At 52.5% G+C, this 15,257-nt stretch overlaps 1 protein-coding gene across 10 annotated transcripts in view; it reads right to left on the bottom strand.

The window, feature by feature from the left end:
- Positions 1-10,722: 10,722 nt before the first annotated feature.
- ADARB1 (adenosine deaminase RNA specific B1) overlaps positions 10,723-15,257 on the bottom strand; it is a 116,319-nt gene continuing 111,784 nt past the window's right edge. For 7 of the 10 annotated variants that reach the window (XM_049710374.1, XM_033418473.2, XM_049710377.1 and 4 more), the window contains one exon: positions 14,288-14,610. In XM_049710374.1, the coding sequence (XP_049566331.1) occupies positions 14,431-14,610 (180 nt within the window). In that variant the 3' untranslated portion in view covers positions 14,288-14,430. Of the gene's footprint in view, positions 14,611-15,257 lie in introns of all 10 variants that reach the window. The other 3 variants (XM_049710375.1, XM_049710376.1, XM_049710379.1) reach the window with 3 other exon arrangements.

The raw sequence follows: 15,257 nt of genomic DNA, 5'->3' as shown, positions 1-15,257 counted from the left end.
CGCCACATACAACACCCGCGTGTGGGTCTGTGAAGGAAATGTGCATGGCTCTCTCTGTGGAGCTCCTGGGACTGAGTCGACGCCTCAGTGACTCCGGCTCGTGTAGCGTGATAACTCGAGGGTCGTGGGACTGAGGTATGGATTCGTTCGTAGAGTTCTCGTGATGACATAACTTCCCCACTGAAACCTTTAGAGATGTATTCTAGAGTCTTGTTTTCTGGTTTAAATGAGATGTCCACTATGAGTTAAGAGTTCTCTAAGTTTGGCCTGAATAGAGAGAGGTGTTTCAGACGATGAGAACTCTTCTGTGCACTGTGGCTGGTACTAAAATTGACCTGAATAAATTTTGGTGGGTTTAAAAACCAAAGCAAAAAACAAAAAAACAAACTTAAGGAAAACAAACCCCATGCAAACGACTTAATATTTGCATTAGTGTAGCCTTAATTCATAGTTTAGTCCTAGATTTATAGACTAGAGAAAGTGAGGTTTTGCAACCACTATTTCATGGTTTGTAATTTTTTGTTAACTTTTGTTGTTTTGTTTAAGATACTGTTTTTGTTTAGTTTTTCTGAAGATATGCAGTCAAAATTAAAGTTTTCTTTTGATGCCAAACACACACACACACACACACACACACACACACACACACACACACACACCAACGGCAGATATGAGACCCTTTAAGTTGTTTCGTGTACCTGAAAAATGGAAAATACGCGTCTCAAGTTTCAAAGAAATTTTAAAATAAATATGTGTATGGGAAGAAACAATTGTATGCATGTAATTTTATAGAGATAAGTCTCCTCTCTGATATGTAGAGGGGGAGGGTTCCCTGTGACCTGATACCAAATGGAAACACTTCCCCCCAAATGGTGCAGATGGAGACACTGAACTGAAGGCCCTGAACCGAGCAGTGTCAGGAAGAAGGGAAGGACCAAGGACGGGGCCCCAGGTACCAGCAACAGGGCGGCTGCCCCCTTCCCTGGGCCTGGAGGGAGGAGGGGAAGAGGTGTCCTCTGAGCCACAGAGGGACTTCTCAGGAGCAGGGCAGGTGCCCCACCCTGGGTGCTGTCCCCGCATTGACGCAGGAGCAGCGGGCAGCCCCTGAGGTCTGGGTACTGCCGGCAGAGGGAGCCTTGGGGACAGAGCTGGCCCGAAAAGGACCCCTACATGATGCAGGGAATGACCAGCACCCTTGACTCTCTTGGATCCAAAGTGTGTGAGTGTGTGTGTGTGTGTGTGTGTGTGTGAGTGTGTGTGCGCGCGTGCCTGTGCGGTTTCTTGCCTTTGTTTCCATTCGTTTAGTTGACATCCATGGGTTCCTACGATGTCCTCAGCACTGCTCTGGCTGCATGTTTGGATCCGGAGATGGAAGCATCATCTAAGCTGAAGAGTCCTGGGGACACAGAGGTCATGCCCCAGTGAAGGTCAAGGTCAGGTCATAGGACCTTTACAAGCCTTAAAGACGGTCATATCTGCTCTGCAGACAATTCCAGCAGGGTGACGGCTGGGGCGACAGGCTCACACCAGGAGGGACATTTGTGCTGCTGAGGTCAGAGGAGTTTGCCTGGAAAGTCGGGGCACAGTATGCCGGGCAAGAGAGCACAGGCAGTAGGAATTCCTGGGATCCAGTGTCAGGGGCGGAAATGGGGCAAAGATGACCCGGAGGGAGGGGGTGGGGCAGGGCCTCTGCACAGATGTCCCTCTATTGCGGTGACCGACACCACGGAGGGTGCAGACCCGGAGGGAGGGGGGTGGGGGGAGGTGGGGTGATGAGTGTTCTTTGCAGGTCCCCCTGGCTGTGGGCAGAGTGGAATGTGTGGGGGAGGGGCCGCTCAGGGGTCTTCGGGGGGCTCTGGGGCAACCTGGGGTGGTTGTCTGGATGGAGGAAGAGGAAGGGTGGGCTGTGTGGGGCGGCTGTGGGGTCAGAGAAGAGGGGAAATGACTCAGAGCTCTCAATGACCCTGTCGTCATCGGGCCCTAACCTGTGATGGCATCTCTGCAGGAGAGCCTGGGGAAGCCCAGGGAGCAGGAGTGTGACCCCACGAGAGCCGCTTCCCCAGGGCAGGCGTGGGGCAGGACGCATCCGTCTGTACTCCACGTGGTCCCTCCCGCCCTGCATCCCTGGCATAAGGGTCTCCCCTCCCAGGAGCTTCCACCACAGGGGCCTCCCAGGGCAGGAAGGAGTGGCTGGAGTGCAGGGTGAGGACCCCCGCGGTGATGCTCTTGCCCCCCGAGTGTAGCGGGTGACGCTCCTCGTGGGGACACAAGATGGGCCAGGTGTCCTCCAGCACGTGCACAGCCACGGGAGAGACAGACTCAGGGACCACAGGTGCCCACGAGCGGGGCCTGTACCCTCATTGCTGGGCCTACCCATCTCTCCACCTGTCCCTGCAGCAGGCTGGGCCAGGCAAGAGGTCAGGAAGGGCTCCCTGGGGGAGGCAGCCCTGAGCTGAGCACTGAAGGAGAAGCAGGAGTTCTCTGCAGTGCTTTTCACCCCTTAGGGGCACAGGGATCGCCTGGAGAACCTGCTACCAAGCAGCTCCTGATTCACAGGTTCTGGGCTGGGTCTGACCCTGCACTGCTCCCTGCTGACACCCAGGCTGGTTCCAGGCAGGAATGACAAGGATCTTAGGGGATGATGGGCCAGAAGGGGGAAGTGGAGGGGCTGGGACATTTCTGTCCAAGGGCGGCCCAGGCACAGGCTCGAGGCAGCAGTAGCCTGGCAGAGCAGGTGTGTAACATGTGCAGGTCAGCCCCTCCAGTCATCCTCCCAGAAGCTCCCCTCTACCCTGGACCAACATGGTCCTGAGGACACGGCCTGTCTCAGAGCAGCTCAATGAACCTCAGACCCCTGGTCATCCCTGGGGAAGCTGGCCATGGATGCCCACTTCCCTCCGGATCCCCGTGGTCGGCAGATGGACCAGGTTCACTGCCTCGCTCAGCCCAGTCCCCCAGGACCCCTCCTGACCTGTCCTTGTCCCTCCCCCTCCATCTGACCCATCACCCAGTCCATAGATTATCCTTCCAACTCCCCATTTTCTCTCATCTCAGCCACCAGCCTCCAAGGCAGACCATCCCCTCCGTCCTCTGGGTCCCTGTCCCCCTGTGACCGACCCTCCTACTGACCCCACTTCACCAGGCTTCCTCCCATCCGTCTCCTCCTGGCAGCCAGAGAGGACGCTGTGTCCCACGACCTAACCAAGGCAAGAAGGAAACCTGGGCCTGGGCACGCTTGGGGTGAAGGTCAGTTGACCCCTGCCCTCGGCCACGGTGTCCTGGCTCTGGGTCAGCAACAGCAAGAGTTAGCATCGCCCCTGTGGGCGCAGGACACTCTGGTGGTGCCTGGTGTGAGCCTGTTACTCATGGTCCCTTTTCACTCAAAAAATTGTTCAAGTTAGGGCAAGATATTATATGGTCACAAAATTAATGGGCCACCTGTGTTCACAATTCCCAGAGAAAATGCAGCATCAAAAATATATATATACTCTCCTAACAAGAATGAAAACACGAGGTATTGAATCGTAAGTGCAGTCTCGGACAGTGGAAGACACACCTCACTGTTGCCAATTTAACCAACGTGAGGACAGTACTTTTTTGGTTGAGATGATCCACATTCTTTTTTTTTGCATTTTTTTTGGCAGGGGGTGTGGGCCTCTCACCGTTCTGGCCCCTCCTGTTGTGGAGCACAGGCTCTGGACGCGCAGGCTCAGCGGCCATGGCTCACGGGCTCTGCCGCTCCACGGCACATGGGATCTTCCCAGACCGGGGCACGAACCCGTGTCCCCTGCATCGGCAGACGGACTGTCAACCACTGCACCACCAGGGAAGCCCTGATCCACATTCTTGAAGGTCAAATAGAAGCCACCTTAGACTTGAGAAGATCCCACAAAAACTGATTAATCCATGGGATAAACATAACTCCAGTGTCCTTGGGTTAAAGACAAGCCCCCTCCTCCTGTGAACGCAGACCTGACAATCTTTCCACCAGAGCCCCTCTGATGCCAAGTTCCTGGGATGCAGCGCTCCTGGGAACCGTGGACAATAGATTCATCTGTTCACTCAGGTCAAGGGCGTTTGTGATGGAGAAGACATGGGGTCTCCAGACAGAGTGTGAGACACGTGGCTGCTGTGTGTGGGAAGGGCCCGGAATCAGCAACTCCAGGAGGACGAGGCAGCGGGAACGGCCCTTCTGCCACCACCCCCGTCCCACCCCCCGACCCCACCCCACTTGAGCTCCGGCCTCACCGGGAGGCTCTCCAAGACCAGCAGGGTGCTCCGACCCAGGCTCCTTTGAATTTCCGTATACATTTTTTGATAAGCTTGTTAGGGGGTTTAGATCGGGACTGCATTTATTCTATACGTAAACTGTTAGAGAGCTGACCTCATAACAATGTTTTCCTCCAATCCTTCCATCCCCTGCCTCCTACCTTTAGTCTTCACTTTCCCCCTCCCACCTTCCATTACTACCATCCACTATTCCCTTCTACCCTCCACCATTCATTTTTTTGTTTGTTTTTTTTGTTTGTTTGTTTTTGCGGTATGCGGGCCTCTCACTGCTGTGGCCTCTCCCGTTGCGGAGCACAGGCTCCGGATGCCCAGGCTCAGCGGCCATGGCTCACGGGCCCAGCCGCTCCGCGGCATGTGGGATCTTCCCAGACCGGGGCACGAACCCGTGTCCCCTGCATCGGCAGACGGACTCTCAACCACTGCGCCACCAGGGAAGCCCCACCATTCATTTTTTACCGTCCACTGTCCTCCATCCTCCAACCACCTTCCATCTCCCACCACCCACATCTTACAACTCACTGCCCACTGTGCCCCATCCCCCACTCACCATCCGACACTCAGTGTACACCATCCCCCATCTCCTATCCACCTGGTACCATCCACCTGCCACCTTCCACTTTTCACCTACAACTTTCACCTTCCATGGCTCACGTTCCACCTTCTCAAACCCATCTTTCACCATCAATCACACAACAGTCACCATTGACCATCCACATACCACCTTCCTTTCAAGCATCAGAATCCACCTTCCACTAACCACCTGTGATCACTCATTATCCACCTTCCACCATCCTCCTCGACTATCCACAACCCGCCATCCACCCGCCACGTTCTACCCTCCACCTGCCTCCTGCCACCTTCCACCAAACGCCATTTATCTTACATCATCCAGCCCAACCGTCCACCATCCACTTCCTACCACACACCATCCACCATCCACCATGTACCTCTTACATTCCATCCACCATCTACTTCCCACCATTCACCAGCCACCATCACCAGCCATTATCCATTTCCACCTTCCACCATCCACCCTCCTCCATCCTCCTTAACTATCCACCACCCACCCTCCACCCGCCACCTTCTACTTTCCACCATCCAGCATCTTTCATTCTCCTTCACTTTTCCTTCCTTTTCATTCCCTCTGTGACCAACAGACTTTACTTGTTAATAATATCTCCTGGATTGTTATTTTTTTCAAATACTCTCAGTTCACAATTATTCAAACAACATAAATATATAACAACATTGATAGGTAACTATTACACACAAAAGCAACATTTTAGTGAAAATGCTTCTCCTAAGGAGATGAGGAAGCCTGTTCTTCCAACCAGATGGTTCCCATATGCAAGGATCAGGGAGAGTCTGCTGCAACGAGACCAGCTTCATCTTAGTTATGTTTCTAGTCTTTTTAAAATAGAGGTACATCCAGGACACACTGTTTGCAGAATACATAGGTAAGGAGGTATATTATAGCAATGTCCCTCAATTGTTTATTGAACTCCTGCATAATACCCTTTAATCAGAAGGTGATCTGTAATAAAAATTATAGAAATTTTAAAATGTTTTATCAACTGTCAACAATATTACACTTTCATTCAATTTTTTCTGAAAGCAAAGGATTAGAAACTACGTACTTAGGGGAGGACGTGTTATCCTGTCACTCGCAATTTCTGGGACATTACTGGAGAGGCCTCACATCGACTTATCGAGGGACTATGATTTACCCCCGCTTCTCCGTCACCTAGCGGTACCTTGTTGAACCTGACATATTCTGAGAGGGCTGGGAAAGTTGAAATGTTCATTTCATTGCTTTTTAGCCCCTTCAGTCTTTTTCAGTAAAATGCTTTTGTCATACTGTGTTTTAAAATATATTTTCATCAAAGCCTGGAGCTGCAGATTGAGTTCATTCCACTTATGGCCAGTGTGTCCTTCACGCAGCCTGACCCTCCTTCTCAAACCAGTGAAGAAATGAGACTTATTTTCTGTCAGACAAGGTCTGACCCATTTTTCCATTGAAATAAAAGTGTTAACATGATTTTCCAGGGATTTTCAGAAAGAAAATCGTGAGAAATAAAATTATAGGACACACCTTGTAAGATAAATGGCTGAAGGCAGTGAAGTCAAGATTGAAAACATATAGATTTAATCAACTGACCCACTGTATAATATGCCGGTAAAAGTAAATGCGTCTATACACTGCTTTTCTAACTTAATTTGTAACAGTTTAATGAAGTATGTAGGCAAATGTTCAGGTTATATACTGAGTGCGGAGAATGATGATAAAAAAGTGTGTGCATATGCACGCAATGATCACTATTCCCAGGAGCTAAGACTAAAGAATTAAGTATGGGGCTTCCCTGGTGGTGCAGTGGTTGAGAGTCCGCCTGCCTACGCAGGGGACGTGGGTTCGTGCCCCGGTCCGGGAGGATCCCACATGCCGCGGAGCGGCTGGGCCCGTGAGCCATGGCCGCTGAGCCTGCGCGTCCGGAGCCTGTGCTCCGCAACGGGAGAGGCCACAACAGTGAGAGGCCCGCGTACCACAAAAAAAAAGAAAAAAAAAAGAATTAAGTATAAAAATCATTTGAAAAAGCTCTTCCTCACTAATTCTGGCGAGCATCATGATCAAAGCCTCCTTTGTGTTTAATGAAAAAGAAAGGTCGGAAAGGTATGAAGGCTTAATGAAAAGGAAGGCAAAAAACGAAATCAGTCTCATAGCTGACACTTTGCAATGTGTGTTTGCAGTATTATTTAAGAATATTCAATTCCTCCATATAAAACAAGAAATGAGTAGAGAAGCAAGTGGTCTGTTTAACTCGTGAAACCGTTTACAGGTCAGCCGGACGTGGGGAGTTACCGGTATTCATAAGACACTCGTCTTCAAGAGGCCAGACATTACCCACTCATAGCTGGCTTCCAGTTCAGCCCCAGCATTTCCTGCCCAAGGCAACCAGATAAAAGGCCAAACACATTTCATCCAGCAGCGTAACTCAAACTCCCAGTGGAATCGGGTTTAACGTCTTATTAGTCTTGTCACTAACTAGAGTTAACTAAAGTCTTTGACATGTGTTCATATAAAGATAATGGATTCTCGTATTCCAGCCCAGTAAGACAAAGACCTAAATGTATTCTCACACCCTCTACCCTTCCCATCACTCCAGGCTTCGCCACGTTGACACAAACCAGACCTTAAACTCTGGGTTCTCAGGGCTATGTGTTCTCTTACTTTCAGCTTAGCTTTAACAAGCACCATAGACTTACCACCGTACTGATGATTTTTACGTTGTAGGCCTCTTGCGAGATTTCTCAAATGTTGTTTCTCTATTTAAGCATTTCATCAAAACTGCTTTCAATGCCGATTTTTCTGTGTCAAAGCTCTGAGGCACCATTTTTAACAATTAATCATTTGCTTTTGTGAATTCAGTGGGTATTTACTGTCTGCAGCAGGGCAGGGCTGTCCTAAGTGACGGGGAACAGCCGTGAACTGATGCCTCTGACCTACAGTGTCAACGTTTCGCTGGGGACAGATAAACAAACCCAAGTTACATCAGAGCAGTATGTGTCAGGAAGGAAAATCAGGCAGGGTGAGCGGTGACAGAAGATTCAGCAGATGCAGGAAGTCCTTATTTCCATGAAGATACCCTTAAAATGGCTCTCCAAGGAAGTAATGATTGCGATTTAAAAACTGTTCTATGCCCCGCCTCCATTTTTAAAACTTGGAAAGTTCACATTTTACGGTGGTAAAGTTTTTTGTGTATGCGTTACCTGCTTTTGTGTAAAAAATCCCAGAGCACTTAGAGTACCATCAAATGGTAGTTTTAAAAGTCTATGTTTGAACTTTTAAAATTCCTTATGAAAAATTTTAAAGACATAAAAGTAGAGAGAAGAGTATCCTGCATTCCTACGTGCTGGCGCCAACAGTCTCCTACACTCGGCCAATACTGTTCCAACTAGACCTTTTCTCCATTTACAGCCCTCTTTTTCTGTTTTCGTTTTTTCTTTTAAGGAAGCCCCAGACTTCCCATTTCATCTGCAAGGGCTTCACTGTGCCTCCTAACGACGCCCTTGCAAGGGTAACAAATGGCACAGACGCCCCATTTGCCAGATGTGACACTTTACTGCTAGCGTCCAGGTATTTTAGGTTTTCTTTTTGTCTCTTCCTCTTTCCATCTGGTTTTCTATTATTTAGCTTGTCTATTGTGTTCACTGTTTCAAATTCTGCTTGGTTTCATTTTATCTCTTTGAGAATGTTCATTAAGCTAATTTTAAATTCTTGGGCTCTCTGTTCTAAAATGTTAGCATATATTCTGACGGAATCTCTAATTCAAGATTCTAACTGTCAAATAGCTGTACTCTTCAGACGTCTTCTTTCTCCTCAGGAGGTCATTTTCTGCGGGCTGTTAGCTACTTGGTCAGCTGGCCTCAGAGGCCTCAGTCCCAGGGAGCTGAGGGGCGGGGAGAGGCGGGGAGCCCCGGCCCCTGCAGCCCTGCCGCTCTGGGCTGTGGGCAGACGCTCCGAGAACAGGGCCTTTGCCCGCCCGGAGCTGCCCTACAGACCCAGGCCAGTGGTGCCGGTCGATGCTTAGCCACGCGCCCCCTCCCCGTCCTGTGTGCATGTGTGTCCATGAGCTGACGGTCAATTTTGTGGCTGTGAGGACTGCAGCCCACGCTGCATACAATAGATAACAATAAAACACATGATACTCCGGCAAGTTCCAGGGCCCGCTGCCCCTGCAGACGCCCGGTGGGTCCATCGCTGCGCCCTCGCACCCACAGCCCGTCCAGAGCGGGGTCGCCATCGCCCATGTGTCTGGCGCGGGAAGCAATGGCGTTGCCTGTCGTCATGGGCGTGACAGTTCTCAGAGGCTGCACCAACACGTTCTCAACTTCCGGCGCCCTCACAACCTGGCAGGCGCGTTTCAGGTACCATCTGCACAGCCTGTGCCCCTTTCTCGGGCCTGGGGACAGCAGGGCAGCAGAGGGGGCCGGAGCGGGGGCGTCCAGCATGCACAACTCCCCCGCGGGCCGACGCCCGGGCCCAGAACAACACACACGGCGAGTGAGGGGCTCTGGGGATCCAGTACCTTGATCTCGATGACCGTGAGCTCATACGGTGTGATTTTAACTAACGGCTGGGTTCGACCTCTCCCCAAATTCCCGCACCTTCGCTGCTGGGCCAGTGCCCCGACTCGCCAGGTTCCCTCGGCCGGTCCCTCTGCCTTTACTAAAGAAATTATTAATAATATGACTAACTAAATGTTAATTAATATTAACAATTAAATGAAGCAATTTACGAAGTAGCTGCTTCCCTGCGCCCCCCGGCTGCAGCCCGCCTGCCCCCTTCCCTCCTCCTCTCTCCACCAGGACACCCACCCCAACACCCCTCCCATCCCAGGAATGGATCTGTAGTCTCTGCTGCAGGAGAACAAGAGCTCCGTGTCACGTCAGCCCCGTCGCGGAACACGGGGTCTTGCCCGCCCCCTCCATGGAGCCACAGGAAGACCCCACAAGGAAAAGCCCTTCTACAGACTGAACTCGTAAAGAGGAGACTGTCCCCAACCTTTTCTCTGAAGCTTAATCTGCCCTTTTTGATGACACACGTTTTCATCTGAATGTTGCTTTTATTGTGGGGAAAAAAATGAAAACGGAATCAAAATGGATGCAAAGGACAGTAAATTACTTGTCTATAACAGTGCTGCTTTTTGTTTGTATGGGACTTTTGACTTTTCTAAAGGTTGTCCTGTTTGCTTTTCACGTTGATATAGAAATGTTGGACAAAGAGATAAAATTTTTAAAAAGGAAACTAAAATTAAAATGACTCCCAATCCCATCATTCACACACGGTGACCAGACTCGGCCTCTTCCAGATTGTTCCGTGTGTGCTTGTACCCTTCTCACATAAAGCATCCGAACTTCTCTACAACCGCGAACTTCAATACTGCCTTGCAGCCAGGTTTCCACTTTACCGTGAACGGCCCTCCAAAACGCCAGCCCTGAACACTGCCGCTCTACCCCGTAACCAGGTAGCTGCCTCACTGTGGCCGACACCCAGACAGTCCGGCCAGCGACGAGCTGGTGTGGGCTCCCCCTCTGCTGTCCCGTCCACGGTGCTCCACACGCCTCACGCCACGTGGGCTCACGTCATTCTCCCTCTCTATAGCCGGGCAGGAGCAGGGCCAGCCCAGCTATGCAAGTTCCACTCCTCCGCCTAACGTGTGGGAGTGGCCGGTGTGTGCCAGGAACCCACGTGGGGGGGGCGGGGAATCAGAGGGCCCAAGCCCCAGGGGAGGCGCTCAGAGCCACGCACAGATGACAGGAGTGGAGCGTCGGCCCAGTGCCCTCGGCTGGCGCCCACCCACACCTTCCCAAACACTACTCTGGACCAAGGAGGGAAATAACCAGGGAGGAGAGAAAATCTCAGCGAGGCTGTGGTAGTGAAACATGGTTTTATTGAGAACGTCTCAAGTCCTCTGTCTGAGTGACAGGGTCTCATGCTCGGTGCTGGCTGGTCTCAGTGCAGGAGGAAGCTCATGCAGGGGGTCACGTGTGGCCTGCACATCAGTGGACACACAGGGGGCACCGAGGAGTGCGCCTTGGTGACAGCGCTCTCGGCGGGATTACATTCATATGAAGTGTCCGAATTCTAGAATAAAATTAACAGCATATAACCCAAAGTTGGAGAAGCAAACAGCTTTCGGGGCTCATTCCACGAACATTCCACAGACCGCCTTTAACTGTTCACGACTGGGTCCGCAATGCAACAGCAGCCCAAGCCGTGGCCAAGATGAGAGTCCTCGGGGCTGGGGGCGTGCACCTCCAGACACTGAACGAGGAAGCGCACACGCGCTGCCGGAAACAGGAGCTCAGAGTCCAGATCGCCAGAGCCTCCCCCTCGCAGCCATGTGGACACAGAACCCCAGTGCCCTGGGCCGGCCTCTGGCCAGGGAGAGACAGTCACAGGACACGCCGAGGAAAAGGACACGCGAAGCTGGACTCACACGACCACACTCTGCTCTTTCCATTCATATAGTTTTGATAAAAAGAAAACCTTCTGAGAGATTCACTAATTTCACAGAATTTAGAGATGGGATTTTACTTCTCGTGCTGGATCAAATTTATAGTCGGGGCAGACCTTGCATTTTGGTGTAAAATATTTTGGAAATGGAAAAATCCCATCTGTCTTTATTTGTTCCTGGAGAAAAGGGGCAGGGCGTGCTCCCCCTCCCAGCACCCACCAATTGCATTCTGGGACCTGGCTACCCCAGGAGACTGGGAGGCTCGGCCACGTGAAATTACAAGGAAAGCAGGGATTCCATAGTCTGGAAAGCAACAAAATTACTCAAAAAAAATAAATTCCAGAGAAGTTAATACCTTGTGAAATGTGGGCTTGTACATTTTAAAATAAAATAACTGTTTTTGATTATAATAAAAATCTCCAAATAGAAAAAGAAGACGAAAAGCCCCATTAAGACTCAGAGTCCAACTGCAGGGAGGAGGTGAGGCCTCCCGACCCCGAGCAGGGGTGAGGGCTGAGGAACCAGCGATCACGGCCCCCACCTCGGCCACCCTCTCCACAAGCCCTGTCGGGTCACAAAATGAGACTTCTCTATGGCGGACCTTCCCGCCAGCAGGACAGCTGCCCAGTGGCCCCAGGCACCGCAGCAGGGCCAGTGTCTTTGCAGAATACATACTACAGGCTTGGCCGCCGAGACAGAACAGAAACCCTCCCAAACCCCACCGGTCAAAATGTCCTCAAAGTTTAAGATTTTTCTCAAAAGATCAAGGGCTTGGTTGTGTCAGATTTCCAAAGTTTCTAAAACCCAGATTAAGGACCCTGGATGCAAAACGACACCTCAAGGAAATGCCTACGTAGTGATGCACGGCGGGCTGCGCGCCCTGATTTGTCTTTTGGGGGGTGTGCGTTTCCTCCTTTTTCCTGCTTACAGAGGAGTGTGCCAGCTGCCCTGTCCCAGGAGCTGTGCAGGCCTCCTGCCCCAGCCCTACTCCCCGCAGCCCCGCCTGGCCCTGCCGCCCAGCGGTCCCCGACCCCCTCGCCCGCGGTCCTTGGCTACCTTCCTCCCCGGGCCTGGGTGCCCTCGGGGCAGGAGCCCCGCGTCAGGTCCGTCCTGGACGGTTGCACAGATGTGAACCGGGAGAGGCAGCAGGGCACAGCCACGCGGCACGGACCCACACAGTAAGGCATTCGTTTACCTGGGCTGGGGCATGGTGGGGCATCGTGCTCAGGTCCACAGTCGGCTGACAGAGGGGGAGCCGGGCGTCCTGGCCTGCTTGTGTGCACGTGCAGTATCATTCCTCTGGACTTTGTAACCAAAATCCACATATTTTTTAAAAACTAAGTCCATCTCCCAATCCCCATTAGAAAAAATACCATTTATAGAGAGAAGAATAAAAATGCAGGGACTCACAGATGTCTTTTCTGAGTGTGCAGGAGACTGCTGTGGTCGGGGGGCGCCGCCAGACACCCTTCTTTTCTCGGGTGAAACCACAGCAGGCCCCGCCGGGCCATGCGGGCCCGAGCCCTGTGCCGACCGGGTCGAGACAAGAAAACGCCCTGCAGAGATGGCGGCACGGGCAACCCTCGTCCTCTGACCCGGCCAGGCCCCGGCAGTGTGGCCCCCTCCCCCCTGCCCTGCACGCGCCCACGGGGCGCAGCACCTCAAGTCTCCATGCGGACGCGGAGACACCTGGAGACGTGACCTTCTGGGACCACGTCTCCCACTCTGAGCGCCCGGGCTCTGGGCCAAAGTGCCAGTGGCCGTCCTGTTCCTGCTCTGAGTTTTCTAAGCCCATAAAGGACACGGGACACCCAGGCACACAGCTTGGCGCCTGGACTTGGCTGGAGGGCCCTCTCTGCCTATGGTACCCCCAAGACCCCCCAGAACCAGGAACTGGTGCTGACTCAGCAAAGGGCACAAGCTCCTCTCCGACCCTCCATGGAAGTGGGAGGAGCGTGCTGTGACCTTTGCGTCAGGGCGGGGCGGCCTCCCGAGGTCCCCACCTGCCCGCCTGCCCTGACCCCCGGCTCGCTCGGCCCGCCTGGGACTGGCCTGTGTGCTATGGGGTGCCGAGCAGTGTCCTGGGCACCCCCGACTCCAGACCACCCCCCGTTCCCTGCCGTGACACCAACATCCCAACCTGGTCGAGACCCCACCAGCAACACTTTGTCTTGCCAGCTCTCAGCCTGAACACTTGTACTTCAAACATGTCCTTGATAAAGCTGGAAAGATTAGAAAATATGCCTTAAGTGGCATTTTCCAAGAATGAATACCTACTTACTTAGCTCTATTTCCATCCTGTGAAGATCTTGGGACAGTCATTCACATCCAGGAGGTTCAGAGGAAGGACCAGAGGGAATTCTAGGTGATTTACTGTGCAGTAGCCCCTGTGGATCCCTTCTAGTCCCTAAAAGTTAAATACTGCTTAAAAAACCCAAATGAATGGCCAGGCCTACTGACCATGTTTGACCTCTGATTATTTAGAAGTCAACCGGGAGACGATTTTCCATGATATGGTCCTACGAGGAGCACAGAAACTTCTAGAGGACACTGGAGGCTGCAGGGACCTGGCTGCGACGCCATGCGCCCCACCACGGGTCGCTGTGCTGTGGACGTGGGCTCCGTGCGGGGAGTCCTCTCCCAGGGAGACGCCTACGGGGAACAGGGATCTACATGTGGACAGGGGTACAGTTTCTTTAGGTTACTGCCTCCTATCTATTTCCTCACTCCCTCCGTATATAAATGCTTCTTTGCAATCAAAGTAATGTGGCGTAAGAGTGACCTGACATAGTTACTTCTTATTTTATAAACCATATTCCTAGTTCTGAATAAATTAATTATTCAAGAATTTCACACAAAGTAATTCCTATTTTTCCTAAACTTCAGGAAGCCCTACTCAGTAGAACTCAACTTCTAAATGTAAACTGAGGTTGAAAGCAGTCACTGGATGATTCAAAAGGGGGAACACTGCTGTAGAGAGATGCCAGGTGGTGACACGGGACCCAGACGCCAGACCCCGCGCCCCGCGCGCCTGCCCCTGGGGACGGTGCCGCGCGCCCAGCTCCCACACATCCCACACCTGCCCCGGCTCAGCTGCGAGGTTTGGGGCCGCGCTGCACACCCGTCAGGGTGTGAGTGAGAACTGGTCCTGTTCCGTGGGCTTCTCCACCCAGGCGCCCAGCCCGGCCTTGATGAAGGCTCTGAACAGACAGGCCTTGGCGGCCTGGTACTCCTTGGCCACCAGCTTGGACTCGTGGTACACGTTGGGTTTAGTGATCTTGGACCGCAGTAAGTTGGAGGGAACCTGTAGAAAGATTTAAAAAAAGACAAGTGCAACTGTTTAAGCAATAACGGTAGAAAATGAAACTCAGTATGATGTTCAAAAAACGACGTTTCAAACAGTGCTGCTTCTGGGGGGAGCCAAGGGACAGTGCCAGCCCAGGGACTGTGTCACACGAGCCACGCTGGACCCCCCGAGGGTCTGCGTCCTCAGCCCCAAGTGACCCCAAGGTCGCGTTTCACACCTGCATGTCTTTAACAAACAACACCTCTGCCGTTTGGTCACAGGGAGAACTCGAGCCCCCCCCCACCTCCTCCAAATTTTTTGTGCACATCTTAGAATCAGCAGGGCAGCTACCCAAGGCCCCCTGTGCGGGTGAGGGTCCCGCCACGGGGACGCAGCAACCTCTGCCCATCACAAATAAAAGCTACTGACCCGACTTACAAGTAAATGGAAGCCGGTAACGTACTGACTCACTAGAGGGGAGTTTGTGTGGGGAAGAAGGGCCATGCTGCTGCAAAGCCCCAACCCCCAACCAAAGCCCTCCAAACACATGGGTGGGACCCAGGGCGCCCCAAGCTGCGGGCCCCGAGGAGGACTCCGCGGGAGTGCCGAGCCCCAGGCTCCGGCGGGCTGGGGTGGGAGTCTGGGGGGAGGGGGGCTGAGCCTGC

This window comes from Orcinus orca, chromosome 5, assembly GCF_937001465.1.
Source record: "Orcinus orca chromosome 5, mOrcOrc1.1, whole genome shotgun sequence".
NCBI classification, from domain to species: domain Eukaryota; kingdom Metazoa; phylum Chordata; class Mammalia; order Artiodactyla; family Delphinidae; genus Orcinus; species Orcinus orca.
The sequence above is the reverse complement of the archived record's forward strand: the minus strand, read 5'-3'. Positions and strand labels throughout refer to the sequence as shown.